This window comes from Asterias amurensis, chromosome 18 (genome assembly GCF_032118995.1).
Source record: "Asterias amurensis chromosome 18, ASM3211899v1".
Taxonomy (NCBI): Eukaryota; Metazoa; Echinodermata; class Asteroidea; order Forcipulatida; family Asteriidae; genus Asterias; species Asterias amurensis.
Window position 1 is genome coordinate 12,052,672 of NC_092665.1, and position 15,338 is coordinate 12,068,009.

General features: G+C 39.2%; 2 protein-coding genes across 2 annotated transcripts in view; one reads left to right on the forward strand and one right to left on the reverse strand.

Annotated features, from left to right (window-relative positions):
- The window catches only part of LOC139950866 (uncharacterized), a 76,518-nt gene that overhangs the window by 15,267 nt on the left and 45,913 nt on the right, over positions 1 to 15,338 (forward strand). The window contains exon 3 of the mRNA XM_071949701.1: positions 5,459 to 5,554. The gene's annotated coding sequence lies outside the window, so the exon portion shown is untranslated. The remainder of the gene's footprint in view (positions 1 to 5,458; positions 5,555 to 15,338) is intronic.
- LOC139950867 (retinoid isomerohydrolase-like) overlaps positions 1 to 15,338 on the reverse strand; it is a 33,852-nt gene that overhangs the window by 4,459 nt on the left and 14,055 nt on the right. The window contains exons 2-7 of the mRNA XM_071949703.1: positions 5,581 to 5,981; positions 5,038 to 5,179; positions 3,344 to 3,807; positions 2,663 to 2,774; positions 1,403 to 1,500; positions 290 to 401 (exon numbers count right to left, since the gene is read on the reverse strand). Coding sequence (XP_071805804.1) covers positions 290 to 401; positions 1,403 to 1,500; positions 2,663 to 2,774; positions 3,344 to 3,807; positions 5,038 to 5,179; positions 5,581 to 5,981 — 1,329 coding nt within the window. The remainder of the gene's footprint in view (positions 1 to 289; positions 402 to 1,402; positions 1,501 to 2,662; positions 2,775 to 3,343; positions 3,808 to 5,037; positions 5,180 to 5,580; positions 5,982 to 15,338) is intronic.

Here is a 15,338-nt window from a genome sequence, read left to right on the forward strand (position 1 = left end):
CTTGTTGTTTATTAACGAAATAGAAAATAATTCACGAGGATTGGTAAAGTGAACATCGGAACTACGTTGTGAAATGTTGACTCAATTGAACCAAACAATGGTGACGAAAAGAACCCTCTACAGAATGTTTTATGTCATTCCCTTGCTAGAATACGTTTCAAATGACGACAAATCTCCTCAAGCACAAGACTGTTGATTTTTAGTTTCAGTTTTGAAGAGTTAACTATCGGACATTTTTAAGAAGACCGCAAAAGTTTTTTTTTTCAAGTTGAACGAAACCAATTCTTACCGTCATCTTCTTTCACGGCCCCCGGGGCTTCGACGAAGACCGGCTCGGACGGGTAGCAGTAATCCTCATGCCACACTTCGCATGTTCTCGTTTTGATGTCCGTCTTAACAATCTGAAGAAATAAGAAACGAAATGAGAACTTAAGACCTGATGTTATCACTCATTTTGGGGATCTTTGTTAGGCAATCTTTGGTAAACAATATAATTGATATTATCGAAGTCTTTTGTTGCGCACGCAAGTCACTCAATGCGCTTAGATACATTAAATGTATCTAAGCGCATTGAGTGATAAAATTTGTATACAGAGAGATAGGTTAATAAATCGAATACAAAGAAGGTTCAGGATAAACTGAACATTTTTTTCGGATCATATATTCTTGTGAAATACTGGTGGTGATTAAAAAACAATCGAAGTGATGTGATGTTTGAAGCTTTGCATGGTGTAAATGATAGGAATAAGCTAAGAAATAATAGTAAACTTACAGGTACAACCAGCAATTGAAGGTTTAATCTCCAAAAATGAATGTCAATTTTAAATTCCAGTGTAACATTTTTTTGTGTTTAGACCAGCGGTCATTTTAGTTGGGGTTTATATAATAAGCAGTCTGAAAAAAGACCCCAGTTCAATTGTTCCACATATTGAACCAATTAACCGCAATAATTAACCACTCAATTAACTGCTAGTCTTTTCAAACAAATAATTAAAGAATCTGGAACTTAATTAAACGCCAACACAAATTTGTTGATAAGGAAATTTGAATAATAATAATAATAATAATAACCCGTTTTTATGTAGCGCTTTTCACATTCACATTATTACCCCTGGTCACTGGGCCTTAAACCACTCCTTAAACCATCTCAACTCCCTGGTGGGGAGTATGCAGCCTGTGCAACATTAATATGCGCTACTCGGCTGAATCAATCACAAGAACCACCTCTGCCCTCACAGGTACCCATTTACCCCTGGGTGAAGAGACGCAAATATAGTTAAGTGACTTGCTGAGAGACACAAGTGTCACGACCGGGATTCGAACCCACACTCTGATGAACAGAAGCACCAGAGCTTGAATTCGGTGCTCTTATTGAAGTGAAGAAGAAAATGAACAAACTTACGGTATTAACAAATTCTCCTAGAGCTTTATTGCAGTTGCCGTACACGTATCTATACGCACGCCCGTTAACTCTCTGATTTATGTTTGGCATGTCAAATCCTACAGGAGGAAAATATAAAAAATGAAAGTGAAACCAGCGGAATTGTCCCATAATATGATTAGGTTGCAATTATTAAGACTGCAAGCAGTTTGGGCCAAAAGTCATCTCAAGAACAATTACGTTGTCTCAAGAAGATTACGGTCGATCTGAAAGGTCATTGATTTTATAAAGCATAACTCGGGAAGAGAAATATTTATGTTTGAGTTATTGGTGTGATGCATACACGCGCGCCCATTGTAACCCACATCTCAGTGTAACATACACTCTGTGTAGCACACTCTGTGTGACATACACACTCTGTGGACATTCATTTAATGTGCACTAAAGAAAAACACTAAATCGGGAAGAGAAATATTTATGTTGGAATCATTGGTGTGATGCATATGCCTACACGCCCATTGTAACACGCATCGCAGTGCAACTGTGTAACATACACTGTGTGTAACATACACTCTGTTTAACATACACTCTGTGGACATTCATTTGATGTGCACTTAAGAGAAATACTGTAAATCGGGAAGAGAAATATTCATGTTGGAATCATTGGTGTGATGCATAGGCCTACACGCCCATTGTAACACACATCTCAGTGCAACATACACTATGTGTAACATACACTATGTGTTACATACACTCTGTGTAACATATACTCTGTGTAAAGAAACACTCTGTGGACATTCATTTGATGTGCACTTAAGAAAAAAACACTGTAAAGAAACACTGTGAGGACATTGTGTAAGTCCACATAGTTTTCCCAAGTCCCTACATTGTGTGGATCTCTTTTGTTCTCGGCTCCACACTTCGCTTAAAAAATATTGTGATGATGACGTCAGGAATTGGGTCAACACAAACATCCGTTGTCGTTGCTTTCACCAAAACGGAACCACTTAACTGATGTTGTGGTTTTGTTGTACACCATGTTGTTTAGACAATGTTTATTAGGAGTTTCCCTTAAAAAAACCCAGTGTTATACCTTTGAAAATGTTCAGCAATGTATATTCAATATTAATAATTATGTTGTTTTTCTTCTTATTGTTTATTCCTGTAAATGTATTTTTTAACATACTTGCTGTTTGCATGTGCACTTCAGTTTTTAACTGTGATACCTGCTTTAATAAACCATTTTTGAATTGAACTGAATTGAAAAGCAATACAACTTACCTATTGGTGAAAATATATCGTGGGTGAGGAAAACTACACCATCGTCGTGAAGTACTGCAGTGGCTGAAGTGTCCGGAAGTGTTACTAAATTGACACCGCGGGAGGTTTTATTCTGTTAACAAAATAAATAATCAACCATCTAGAAAATATTCTCTGAAAACTTTAGATTTATTTGAAAAAAGTGTGGCTCCTTGTAACCATCAAGTTGTAGACTTTCGTCATTGTGTCAGAGTCTTGGCTCTAGACACTGTTTAAGGGTTCATCGACCTGGCGGTGTTGACTGTAAACGAATAATTTGAGCCATACAATAGCCACCATCAAACTTTGCTATACCCCGGCTTAGACTTTCTTAATCATCCAAACCACTTAACGGTATTAAAGACACTGAACACTTTTGGTAATTGTCTAAGACCAGTCTTCTCACTTGGTGTATCTCAACATCATAAAATAACAGACCTGTGAAAGTTTGAGCTCAATTGGTCGTCGAAGTTGCGAGATAATAATGAAATATCAAACACCCTTGTCATACGAAGTTGTGTACTTTCAGATGCTTGATTACGAGACCTAATATTTTGAATCTGAGGTCTCGAAATCAAATTCGTTGAAAATTACTTCTTTCTCGAAAACTACATCATTTTAGGTTTTATTTTTCTATCAAATATACGCTCTTCCCGGACTTACCAGGTCAATGTTTAAAGGTAAGACGTATCTGCGGACCTCGGCTCTGGGGAAATTTCTCTTGCCGTTCGCATCGCCATTTCTCAGGTACTCGAGGTAGAACTTCTTGATCAGCGAGTCATCAGGAAAGCAACAGATATCGAAGACGATCTGTCCGTCTTGCTCGTACGAGTTTATCGTGTGCATCCCAAAGAGCGGTCCGGCCGCGAACTTGATGGGGAGCACCTCACCAGTTGTCTTCTTGATGACGTGGAAGAGGGAGGTGTCGTTTGGGTCGTACTGTAGGCACTCGCAGACGGGTATCTGGAGGATGGTAGACGTGGCAAGCTTGGGAACGCTGATGAAGAGGGTCTGTTCTAGGAAGACGAAGTAGTTCTCGGTCATGCCGAAACTGTGGTAGTAGGACGGCCGGGTCTTGTAACGGGCTGGAATGGTGCAGATGATCTTTGCTTCTTGGGTTGGGTCCTCTGTGATGAGTGGGAAGGGATTTGTCAAAGAGATGTCATGAATAATGTAAAATAGAAAACGGAATGGTGTCCAGGCTGCAATTTTTGTCTGTAGTATAGAACTTGAATATTCTTTACCCCTGACGCGTTAGAATAACATTGCCATCCATTAAAATGTTCCGAATATGTTTTAAGCATTTTCTTTTCTGAATCGATTTAGAAGAAAAAACACATCTCCCATTGAAAAGCACTACGACAGTGCCAACTTTGTTGCAAAGAAAACAACATTGCATCCAGGGTAGGCTGGCAGTTTGTCAAGATTATTTGTTTGTATATTGAGATATTGAGCACACATATTGATAGACAATCTCGTAATATTGTTTGACTCTGACTTTGGACCAATCTGGTTGATTATAGCAACTTGTTTGTTTGTGCAGATTGTGTACAATATTGGAACGTTATACCCATGAATCTATTTTTAGACAACCAAACAAAGGAATTTGGCCGCTTATTTGTTTAGATTGTGTGCAATTATGGAACTTTACACCACTGGTTCTATTTTTAGACCGTCTAACAATAGACGACAGGGCTCTTGACTTTTTGTAAACAAACTGATATCTCTCTAAATGTTTGCCTTATATTTCAACATCTTATCAGCTATTTTGTCATGTTTCTGAAGTGTGTAGTAAACATTCTTACGTTGGGTATGTTAAAGCCATTGGACCCTTTCGGTGCAGAAAAAAATCAATAAAAGTTCTCAGATTTTACAAATAACTTACAGGGTTTACAGAAGGTAGTGGTGAAAGACTTCTCTTGAAATATTATTCCATGAAATGCTTTACTTAATTTAAATTTATAACAGTATTTATATACTTGAAATCATCATTGTTGTATTTTTTGTTGTACAAATGGAAATAAAACAAACAAACAAACAAACTTTTTGAGAAAACAGTAAAACAATATCAATTGTTGATATATCGAGAATTACGGATTTATTTTAAACACGTCATGACACGGCGAAACGTGCGGATACAAGGGTGGGTTTCCCCGTTATTTTCTCCCGATTCCGATGACCGATTGAGCCTAAATTTTCACAGGTTTGTTATTAGCTGTTTCGTAGCGAAGCGCAGCGAAACAGCTCTTGTTTGATATAGAAGTTGTGATACACGAAGTGTGGGCCTTGGACAATGCTGTTTACCGAAAGGGTACAATGGCTTTAAATAAAATCACAATCCAAACTGTTACCATTACCTTTACATTTATGATTGAACTTAATGATATTGTAGTTGCACCCGGTGAAGTAAGATGTTCCTATGTTATACGTATAGCCGTCGTGGTCGACTTGCCCATGCGCAGTTGCTGTCATCGTCCAAAAGGCGCGAAACATATCAATCTGTGTGTTGACAAGAAGAAGAACAAATCAATATAAAAACTAACGCAGTGTGTTTGGAAAGGTCCTTTCTCTTTGATATGACCAAAATACTTTCATCAGTAATAACATGGGCTTTGACTAAAATGCCTACAATAGGCCTTTATTCATGCTGCCTCCATCTTTGGTCATGTTCCTTGTATCGAATAACGATAATGAATGCTAATAATCAGGCTAAATGGCGTTTTAAGCTTTGCATGGTGTGTGGAATAAGAGTAACTATAAATATATTTATTATTGTAGGTACTTATAGGAACCAGACTGTCTTGTTCTTCCAGCCTCGGTTTGGTGACATTGATATCAATGGGAGAAATTTAAGATGGCTGCACCGTGATAAAGGTATGTTATATATACTTGGAACTTACCTTTGGGCCTGTGCTGAGATCTTTAACGTTGATCTGAATGGGTGTGTTCGTCTCCGTCGAAGTATAAACCTCGTCCCCAATTTTATAGAAGTTGATCAAGTTGTTATCCGTAGTACTAATGGGAACGAAATGACTGGCGAACCTCTCCAGAATGTTCTTACAGGGGTCTGGTATCCCGACCGTGCCAAACTCCCCGTAGATTATTTTGTTGTACTTCTTGGCTTTGGTGTAGGCGTCACTTCGGAGGAATCGGTTGTGGTACGTAACGCGGCCCTTCTCGAAGCTGAAACGATGGAGGAGCGACAGACCATCGAACCAGTGTTTGTAGGAAGTTTCTCCTACCTCAAATAATCCAGGGCCATTCCGGATGAGACTCCCTTCTAACCAGTCTGGAAGTTTTCCTAAATTAAAAAAAAGGAAAACAGATTTTTTTTTTGAAAAAAAACTTTCGAGTACAATCTAGCACAAAGCAGTCACGAACTGGGCCCAATTTCAAAGAGTTGCTTAAGCAGAAAATATTGCTTTATAAGTTTAAGCTTAGCAGACATGAGCAGGATACCAGTTGCAAATTGTACATGTGACATTGTAATTTGGCTGGTAACCCTGTTCTGGTATAGCATAGTTATGCTGTGCTTAGCTGCTTGTTGTGCTTAAGCAGCTCCGTATGACATTGGGCGCAGGTTAACCTACTTTTACCGAGCGGTTTTCACGGATTGTTAATAAGCCTGATTGGGATCAATGTTGTGACAAGATGCATCGGTCCCCTGGGAAAGAGGTGACTGTCCTTTTGTTATTAGTCATGAGTCTTTGTTTTTGTTGTTGTTTTGCAGACACTGGAGGGTGTGGCTCTTATCTGCATTTCCCTAAATTGTCTGATGAGTTTTAGTTTTCAACATTTTGAATACAAAGATCTTCTTTGATAAGAGTAATGGCTAATTTGCCAAATTAGTCTTCCTGAAGCCAGGCTAATTTTGCAGGACAGTTTTTAATTCAATTCAGGACACTGGTCAGAGATTAAGGCCTTTACGACTCTTGTCTATTGGGTATCAGACCAAGTCGCCATTATACGGATTTACATTTTAATGATGTGTAAAGCCCCCGTTTAAAAAACAATAAATAAAAAAATAGTCTGGCTCCTTTTTAAGATCGGGTTTAAACATGTTATTTTAGACAAGGAATCGGACAAAGATGTCCAAGCAGGACCCCCCCCCCCCTTGCACGTGGTGTTGTGTCCTCGCGTTGTATAATGCTGGAAAGACAAGATGGCGCGGCATAATGTTAACTGAAAACGAAATGTCCGGTGAGAAATTCGTACAGAATTTTGTGCCAGTTCCTTTATGAAGTATACATACATTTGGTGGTTACAGGAAGAAAAACTCCAAGTCGTAAGCACAAAGGGTTTGGCAGTTAGTTTTAGATTTGTTTTGTCTCATTAAACATAAATTAGGTCAAGTTATTAAAATCACTTCGGTAAGGTGTTCAAGATCCAAAATATAAATAAAAAAGGGACCCCAAGAGAGAAAGAGACATTTATGGGCCAAGCAAATCACATATAAACTACAACCATGTCAGATTTAATTTGCTAAAAATAAATTGGCGGGAACTTCTTCACAACCGACGAACATCATCTTGTGACATTTCAACAAGGCGACCACTCACCCTGCATTTGTAAAAAAAAAAAAATGTTTTCCGGCTACTTATAAATGACAGGGGTACCATGAGTTAAAGCTATCAAACTTCTAAAACCCAGACGGCAAGTGGGGACAATTGTCCCACTAAGTCCCCTAGAAACCCGCGGGTAAAATGTCTGGAACAGGCGGGGCAGCCGCCGCTGGAAACTAGGTAAAGGAGTCGGTGTCTCTAACTGGACTAGGTAACCCCCCTCTGAACGGGTATGACAGAAAGAACAGAAAGAAAAAAACGAAGGGAGATTATGGTTCCGATGGGGGCTTGGCCGTCAGAAGAATAAAGTTTGGGGATTTTTGATGGGATCCAGGGACTTGATGGTCCACCAGTGCCGTGGGGTATGGCCTATATTAGAACGCTTGGTGAACTGGAACTGGGGCTTCAAGTATAGTAGCGAGTTATGTGTCAGTGCACCCTGCCCTTCCTTCACATAACAATTTACTTTGGGGTATAATTTAATTAGTTCAAGTCAGAGCAGTTCCGTTTACAGTTTCATATAAGAAAACGATCTCATATTATAAGAAAGTAATAATTGTTAAGTTGTGTGTGAAGTTTAACATATGTATTTGCAGTTTGTGGAGTTTCTTATATACCACAGAGTAAGGGCAGAGATTCCTTACTATATGGTTATACACCGCAATATACCTCGTCCCTTTTCTTATGATTAAATAAAATAATTTGTTAATAATAGTTTTAATGTAGAAAATGTATTAAATAAGTTTGAATGACATTGTTCAAATTTGAACACAGTGCAGTAGATAAGTCTTATCCACTGCAAAATGGTGTAGGGATATCATGTTAAAGACCGGAGGCCTACACATTTTGTAATCAGTTCAGTGCCGTTGTCTCAGACTGCACGTAGGCTACTAATTTGTTGTAAATGAGTATCTCAGATGTGGGCAGAATTTGAAATCTTAGGAAGTTTCTTTACACTTAGAGTGTTAAGTCTGTTTCTTTTATTGTAATGTTTTAAATAGGGACACCGTCAATGTAGGGCTATAGATAGCTAAGTTGGTAGAGCGCCGGCACGTTAATCCGGAGGTCGTTAGTTCGAATCCCACTTTAGTCAATTCCTTGTTCAACCCCCAAAATCATTTTAAATAACTGTGAAGTTGTCATTTTTATAAGCTCTTTCAAATAGAACACTTTTTTTTTAAATCAATACATATCGGAAGACGTTGTTGCCTTCTTTGGGGAAATGGTTCAGCTTTCATGGATTTGGCCAAATCGTAAATTCAGTTATCTATTTTTATATTCCCACTTCCATCAAATCGTAAGTTAAGTTCTCTACTTTCATATTCCCACTTCCACCAAATCGTAAGTTAAATTCTCTACTTTCATATTCCCACTTCCAACCAAATCGTAAGTTAAGTTCTCTACTTTCATATTCCCACTTCCACCAAATCGTAACTTTGGTTCTCTACTTCCACATTCCCACTTCCACCCGACACCGTTTTCTTGCCTCTCCGTTCTGAATTTGACACGGTGGACAAAATGCGACCCAGCATGAGTTGCACAGCGAACTAATTACTTTTAAACACCAAAACCGTTAAGTTAAATAAAATAAAAATTGCTAAAAAAGAAAAATGTCTCTTGGTGCGAGAAATTTAAGACGGAATCTTCTTCGGATGTGTAATAAGAAATCGCCACTGGAAATTGGCGACTGAACTGAAAGCTCCAGTACAATGACCTAAATCTGGAGAATCCAGCGGCGGGACTCCTTAATTCCATTAGCCCGTATATGAACACCCGGTTATCACTCACATAAGAAAAAAAGAAAAAAATCAGACATGTAGCTAGTCAACTCCCACCAATCTTTAAACACTAAAATCCCCATCGTGTGGGTCTGAGAAGTACCTGTTTTATTATCACATAATATCAAAAAAACGAACGGCGTGACCTCGCAATCGTTCCACAAGTCTGTTTTTTTTTCTTTCTGGTTGGAATTTGGAGACCGCACATGTTGCGCCCATCCAGGGGTATAAGAGACCAGTCTGGGATTATACTCTCACTCCCTTCTCGTCTCTTACCAATGACATATTTCAAGATTTCCCAAACATTAAAGGTGCATTATTATTAGCTGTGAAACCGATTAAAATAGTTTCATGCGAAAGAGGGACAGTCAGGTGTCTACACTATCCCAGGGCGTCATTTTCACACTAATCGGAATAACATTATTGTATCCTTATTTCAAATTAATATGGAAGTACAACTGGAAAAAAAACCTGCGAAACTGTTAATTTTTGCCACATCACAACTGGTTACATAAGATCATAAACACTTTCCCTCGCAGTGTGGCCATAGACAAATGACCAAGACCCCCTTGTTAGGAACCAGTCTCCCATTTGCCTAGACCATTCCCTAAAAAAAAAGGGTGATTGTATAAAAACCCCTCTAAATTATGTCACTTCATATTTTTTATAGCACCTCACCCACCCCTTCTGGAAAACTGGAGGGTTAGCACAAATCCTTTAATCGTGGCCGTGGAAGTCTGGAGCCCAACCAGGGTAAAGGGAACTTGTGTCGGGGTCAATAGCACTGGATTCCCGGGGGTCCGAGGCGAGCGCTCGCTAGCTCACTGGTTACCTATTACGGGCTGGCGTCTTTGGGCCCTACGCAGACAGTGGCCTCAACGGGTTCTACTAATGCGGATAGGCACCGCTGTGTCCTTGAAAAGTATAACGCTGAGCGTGGACTTGACTCATTTTGAAAGCAATCTGTGGGCTTAAACAAGTCTACGGGTCTTATATGATTGATGTAGGTATACCATTTCCCGTGTAATTATAGACGTCCAAATCATAAAAGCATAATTGATGCACCAGTCTGAAGTTACTCAATGGGATGGGCCTTGCCCTTGCATGTCCAAGCCAAACACTAACGTCGTTCTTATTCATTACGCCCACAAGTAGGCCTTTCTAAGATCCCAAAGCCAAGTCTTGAAGGCACTGGACACCAATGGTACAGTGTGTCAAAGACCAGTATATTTTAACTCTAGTGTATCCCACCATATGAATCAAATAACAAACTTGTGAAAAGTTTGACTCAATTGGTCATCGAAGTTGCAAGTGAATTATGGACGAAATACTACACTTGTTGCATTACTTTGTGTGCTTTCATATGCATAATAAAAGGCCTAAGCTGAATTTTTTAAATACCAAATTACCTCTTTCTCAACAGCTATGTGTAATACTTCAGAGTGAGTTGTTTCTCACAATGTGTTATTTATTATCAACAGCTCTCCGTTGCTCCCCCACACCTTCAATGGCCCAATGTCCCCCCCCGTTCCCGACAACGAACACCAGGTTTTAATGAACAATAAAGCAAATTAATTCACAACCAACTGTTCAGATACCTCTCCTGGGGTTGATTTCACAAAGGTAGTCCTAACTTAGGACTAGTCCTAGGCAATGCTAAGAGATAGGACCAGTCCTAAGTTGAGTTACTGGTCCTAACTTAGGACCAGTCCTATCTTTTAGCATTGTCTAGGACTAGTCCTAAGTTAGGATGAGTTACTGGTCCTACTGGTCCTAACTTAGGACCAGTCCTATCTCTTAGCATTGCCTAGGACTAGTCCTAAGTTAGGATGAGTTACTGGTCCTAACTTAGGACTGGTCCTATCTCTTAGCATTGCCTAGGACTAGTCCTAAGTTAGGATAAGTTACTGGTCCTAACTTAGGACTGGTCCTAGGCAATGCTATGAGATAGGACCAGTCCTAAGTTAGGATGAGTTACTGGTCCTAACTTAGGACTGGTCATATCTCTTAGCATTGCCTAGGACTAGTCCTAAGTTAGGATGAGTTACTGGTCCTAACTTAGGACCAGTCCTATCTCTTAGCATTGCCTAGGACTAGTCCTAAGTTTGGACTATCTTTGTGAAATCCACCCCCGAGGTCTATTTCACAAAGAACTTAGGACTAGTTCTAAAGTCCTAACGTAGCTTAGTACTAGTCCTAAAAGATATCCAGTTCACACTGCAGCAATTTAACTGGGTGCCTTGCTTTATTTTAGCATGGTTGTAAAAATTGGCAATGTTTGATTTTTTCTTTTTGCAAGAGAACAGAGGACACTAGATACAATTGTTAGCCTTTTCACACGAGGAACACTTTGTAAAATTGTACAACCATGCTACAATTTAGCAAGGGACCCTTGCTAAAATGCTCTCGTGTGAAAGGGGCTAACTCGTCCAACTCGAGTTAAGACTAGTCTTAACTCTGTGTGAAAATCAAACCCCATGTATAACAACGTCAGATGAATCACTGAGGACAAACTGTTGTCTGTAGCCAAGAAACAGGTGTGGTCTCTCGTGCAGGGAAGAGTGTCTACGCTGAGCTTAATTCATCTACTTGTAATTATCAACAACAAAAAATGATTGTAGACAGTTTGGTTGCAAAACTGCTCCAGCAAAAGAAATTTCCTCGTCCAGTATGGGTTTTTCTATGGGCTGAAACACTAGTTATATGATGACGAAAAAAGATGTGTTCATGTAATGTTCTATGAGTTTAGCATTCATGGTCATTGAACAAAGTTCATTGACCATGCCACTACATTAAAAGGGATTTCGGAAGCAGACAGATAGATGTCAATTATTGCACTATTTTGAATTAATTTTCAAAAGCCTTCAGACACAATGATACTTTTTACTTCTGATTGATAAATTCAGGTCAACCAAACTGGCGATGTCTCCAGTTCAGAATTTTGGAATTCAACATGAAGTTCATTTCGAATCACGCCACATTTGAAGGCCGAATCGGGGTACACGGCAGCCTACAGGCACCGGGGCCACGGGCGCAAGACACCCCCCTAAACCTGGGCCGGAAACTACAGCGGTAGGGTCCCGCTGTACGTTTTTGTCCTACGGAACAAATGCACGGAGGGCGGTCTGTTTGTACGCGCACAATACTGGCTAGGTTACCTGCAGTGCGCCACAATAGCATCATATATTGCCACATTGGTTTACATGAATCACCTGTGTATTTATACAACCAAAGTGCGCCAAAATTACACACAGAAAATCCATGGGATAATTTTCTTCAGCAACATGAACGTATTAATAATCAAGCCTGGAAGTTAGAGGGTGAAAGACATTCACTGTACAGTATTATGGCAATGTTAAAAATACTTTTTGTTGTGGGTTGTGGTTAAAAAAACCACATGACATCCTACTGCGGGGATCCGAAAATACAACCCGTTCTTAAGTCAGTGTTTACGGTGATTACTTTATTTAGGTCCGATACAAGTTCAACTTACTCCCCTGCCATTATTACATCCACATAATCGAAGGTTAAAATATTTATAAAGCCAAATAATTTTTGTTTTCCTCAAAAGAAAAGTGCACTGATCCTAAAATCGCAACTGCCCGGTTTACTACGTTACTTTTTGTTTCACAAATGACAATTTACATTGAAAAAAAACACCACACTATTAGCTGTAGCAGTGTTTGGTCCCAACTGGAACATTGGGATCGGCCCAACTATGGTTGGTCCGAGCCCAGAAGAAACCAAGTTGATAATCTCTTCGTGTAACAAGTGCGGCACTATAGCATTCAGGGCCCAATTTCATAGAGCTGCTTAAGCAAAAAAATATTTGCTTAAGCAAAAAAATCTTTGCTTAGTAAAACCAGATTACAGGCCAAGACTCCACTCAATGGTTATGCTAAGTAAACAACAGCTAAATACCAGTCAAAAGCAGTGAAAATGAAATGAAAATTCGGCCAGTAACTTGCGTAAAATAAGCAAGCTATTTTCGTGCTTAAGCAAATTATTTGCTAAGCAGCTCTATAAAAAATTGGCCCCAGGTCGTGTACCTGTACCACGCCACCGTTACCAAGAAAGTTTTGATGCCAACAATTATTTTGAGTAACTACCAATGGTGTCCATGCCTTTAAATCTCGCGATAACACGCGAGATCCTGCGATAAATCCCCCAAACTCACACGATTTCACCCGAACTCAGAAACAGCGTGAGTCAGTGGAGTTAATCCATAAGGTCTAGGTTATTAGATCTCCTGAAGTGTTCCTGTGAGACAGGCGTATTTTATTGTCTACATTTTGATGAATGGGGAACCAATTTGCCGCTTGTAAAAGGAAAATGACTCTACTCTAGAAGTACATTGCTCAAGTTCACAGTTAAAGGCACTGGACACTATTGGTAATTACTCAAAATAATTGTTAGCATACAAACTTACTTGGCAACGAGTAATGGAGAGCTGTTGATGGTGTGAAACATTGTTAGAAATGGATCCCTCTGAAGTAACGTTGTTAGCAAAGAAACTTACTTGGTAACGAGTAATGGAGAGCTGTTGATAGTGTGAAACATTGTTAGAAACGGATCCCTCTGAAGTAACGTAGTTTTTGGCTTTGAGAAAGAGTCTCACTCAAATAATAAAAGACTTCCAGTCTTTTATTATGCATTTGAAAGCACACAAAGTAATAAGCAACAAGGGTGTTTTTGTGCCATTGTTCACCTGCAACTTCAATGACCAATTGAGCCAAAATGTTCACAGTTGTTGTTCTATGCCAGATGTTGGTTTACACCAAGAGAAAATATTGGTCTTTGACAATTACCAAAGGTGTCCAGTGCCTTTAACGACGTTATGTCTGGGAATATTGTGTGGGACTGTAACGTTCTTTTGTCACCATCATTAAAGAAAATAATTGGACCGAGTTTCGGAAACCTGTTTCTGGTCATACGTAGTTTGGTGCGGTCCAGACGTAGAGAAAAATCACAGAAAGATTTCAGATCGTAGTCTGAATAAACTCTGGAGTTAACTTTCAAAAGTATAGACACTTAGACCGACGCAAGTAAGTAAAAGAAAGAAAAAAATGTGTTGTATTCTTATATATGAACCTCCTGAAAAAAAAAAATTGGTAGCTAAAAAAACTCGTCTGCATTGGCCACCCAGTTAAGATCAGATCCCTAAATGTGGCGAGAAGAAGAAAAATCAGCACAGTGCTAGAAAAAACAAGACTCCCAAACAAAGCGAGTGAGCTGTTGCAGCCACCGGCACTCCGTGAAAAAAACACAAAAAAAACACTGAACAAACTTCCATATTGCTCCCATTCTGTGGCTATTGTTAGGCGCTGTGTATGGGTGTACCTTGCGGGGGCACGACCAGACTGCACAAAAACGAGAGTGAGAGAGAGAGAGAGAGTGAGGAAAAAAAAATAGATCGTTGACAATAGCTGTCAGTCATAAAACGGATGCATTGCTTCTAACCAGTCAATGGTGTATGACCGAACGGTCAGACACCGGTACGGTACTATAATGTTACTATGTGGCCATATCAATTGCTATACAGTCTGTAACATGTACTTTGAACAGGTACATTCTCACTTGAGATGTTGAACACTGAAACTTAAAGGCAGTGCACAATATGGGTAATTACTCAAAATAATTATTAGTGTAAAACCTTACTTGGTAGTGAGTAATGAGGAGAGGTTGATAGTATAAAACATTGTGAGAAACGGCTCCCTCTGAAGTAACGTAGTTTTCGAGAAAGAAGTATAAGTTTTCCACGAATTTGATTTCGAGACCTCAAGCTTAGAATTTGAGGTCTCGAAATCAAGAATCTGAAAAGCACACAACTTCGTGTGACAAGAGTGTTTTTTCTTTCATTGTTATCTTGCAACTTCGACGACCGATTTGAGCTCAAATTTCACACAGGTTTGTTATTTTATGTATATATTGAGATACACCAAGAAGACTTGTCTTTGACAATTACCAATAGTGTCCAGTGTCTTTAAAGGTATTCTGGTACGAAAGGGATGGATAAAATTAAGTTTTTGATTACTGAAACAGAATTTGTCCGTTTCAGTGGTGTTCATATTGAAATTTGATAACAAGACAACAGTAAAATCGAACATGAGAACATAGTGTCTTAATTGGACAACTTGATTATATAATAATAGTTATGTTAAATTTGCATTGGGAGCAAAGAATATTATTGTTTTTTACCCTCACACCGATATATGTTAATAAGCACTGATTCTTTCCAGAGTCATGTGAAACAAAATCACAGGCATGTTACTCGGGTGGCCACAGGACTCGGGAAAGTACGATACAGTGCTTACACAC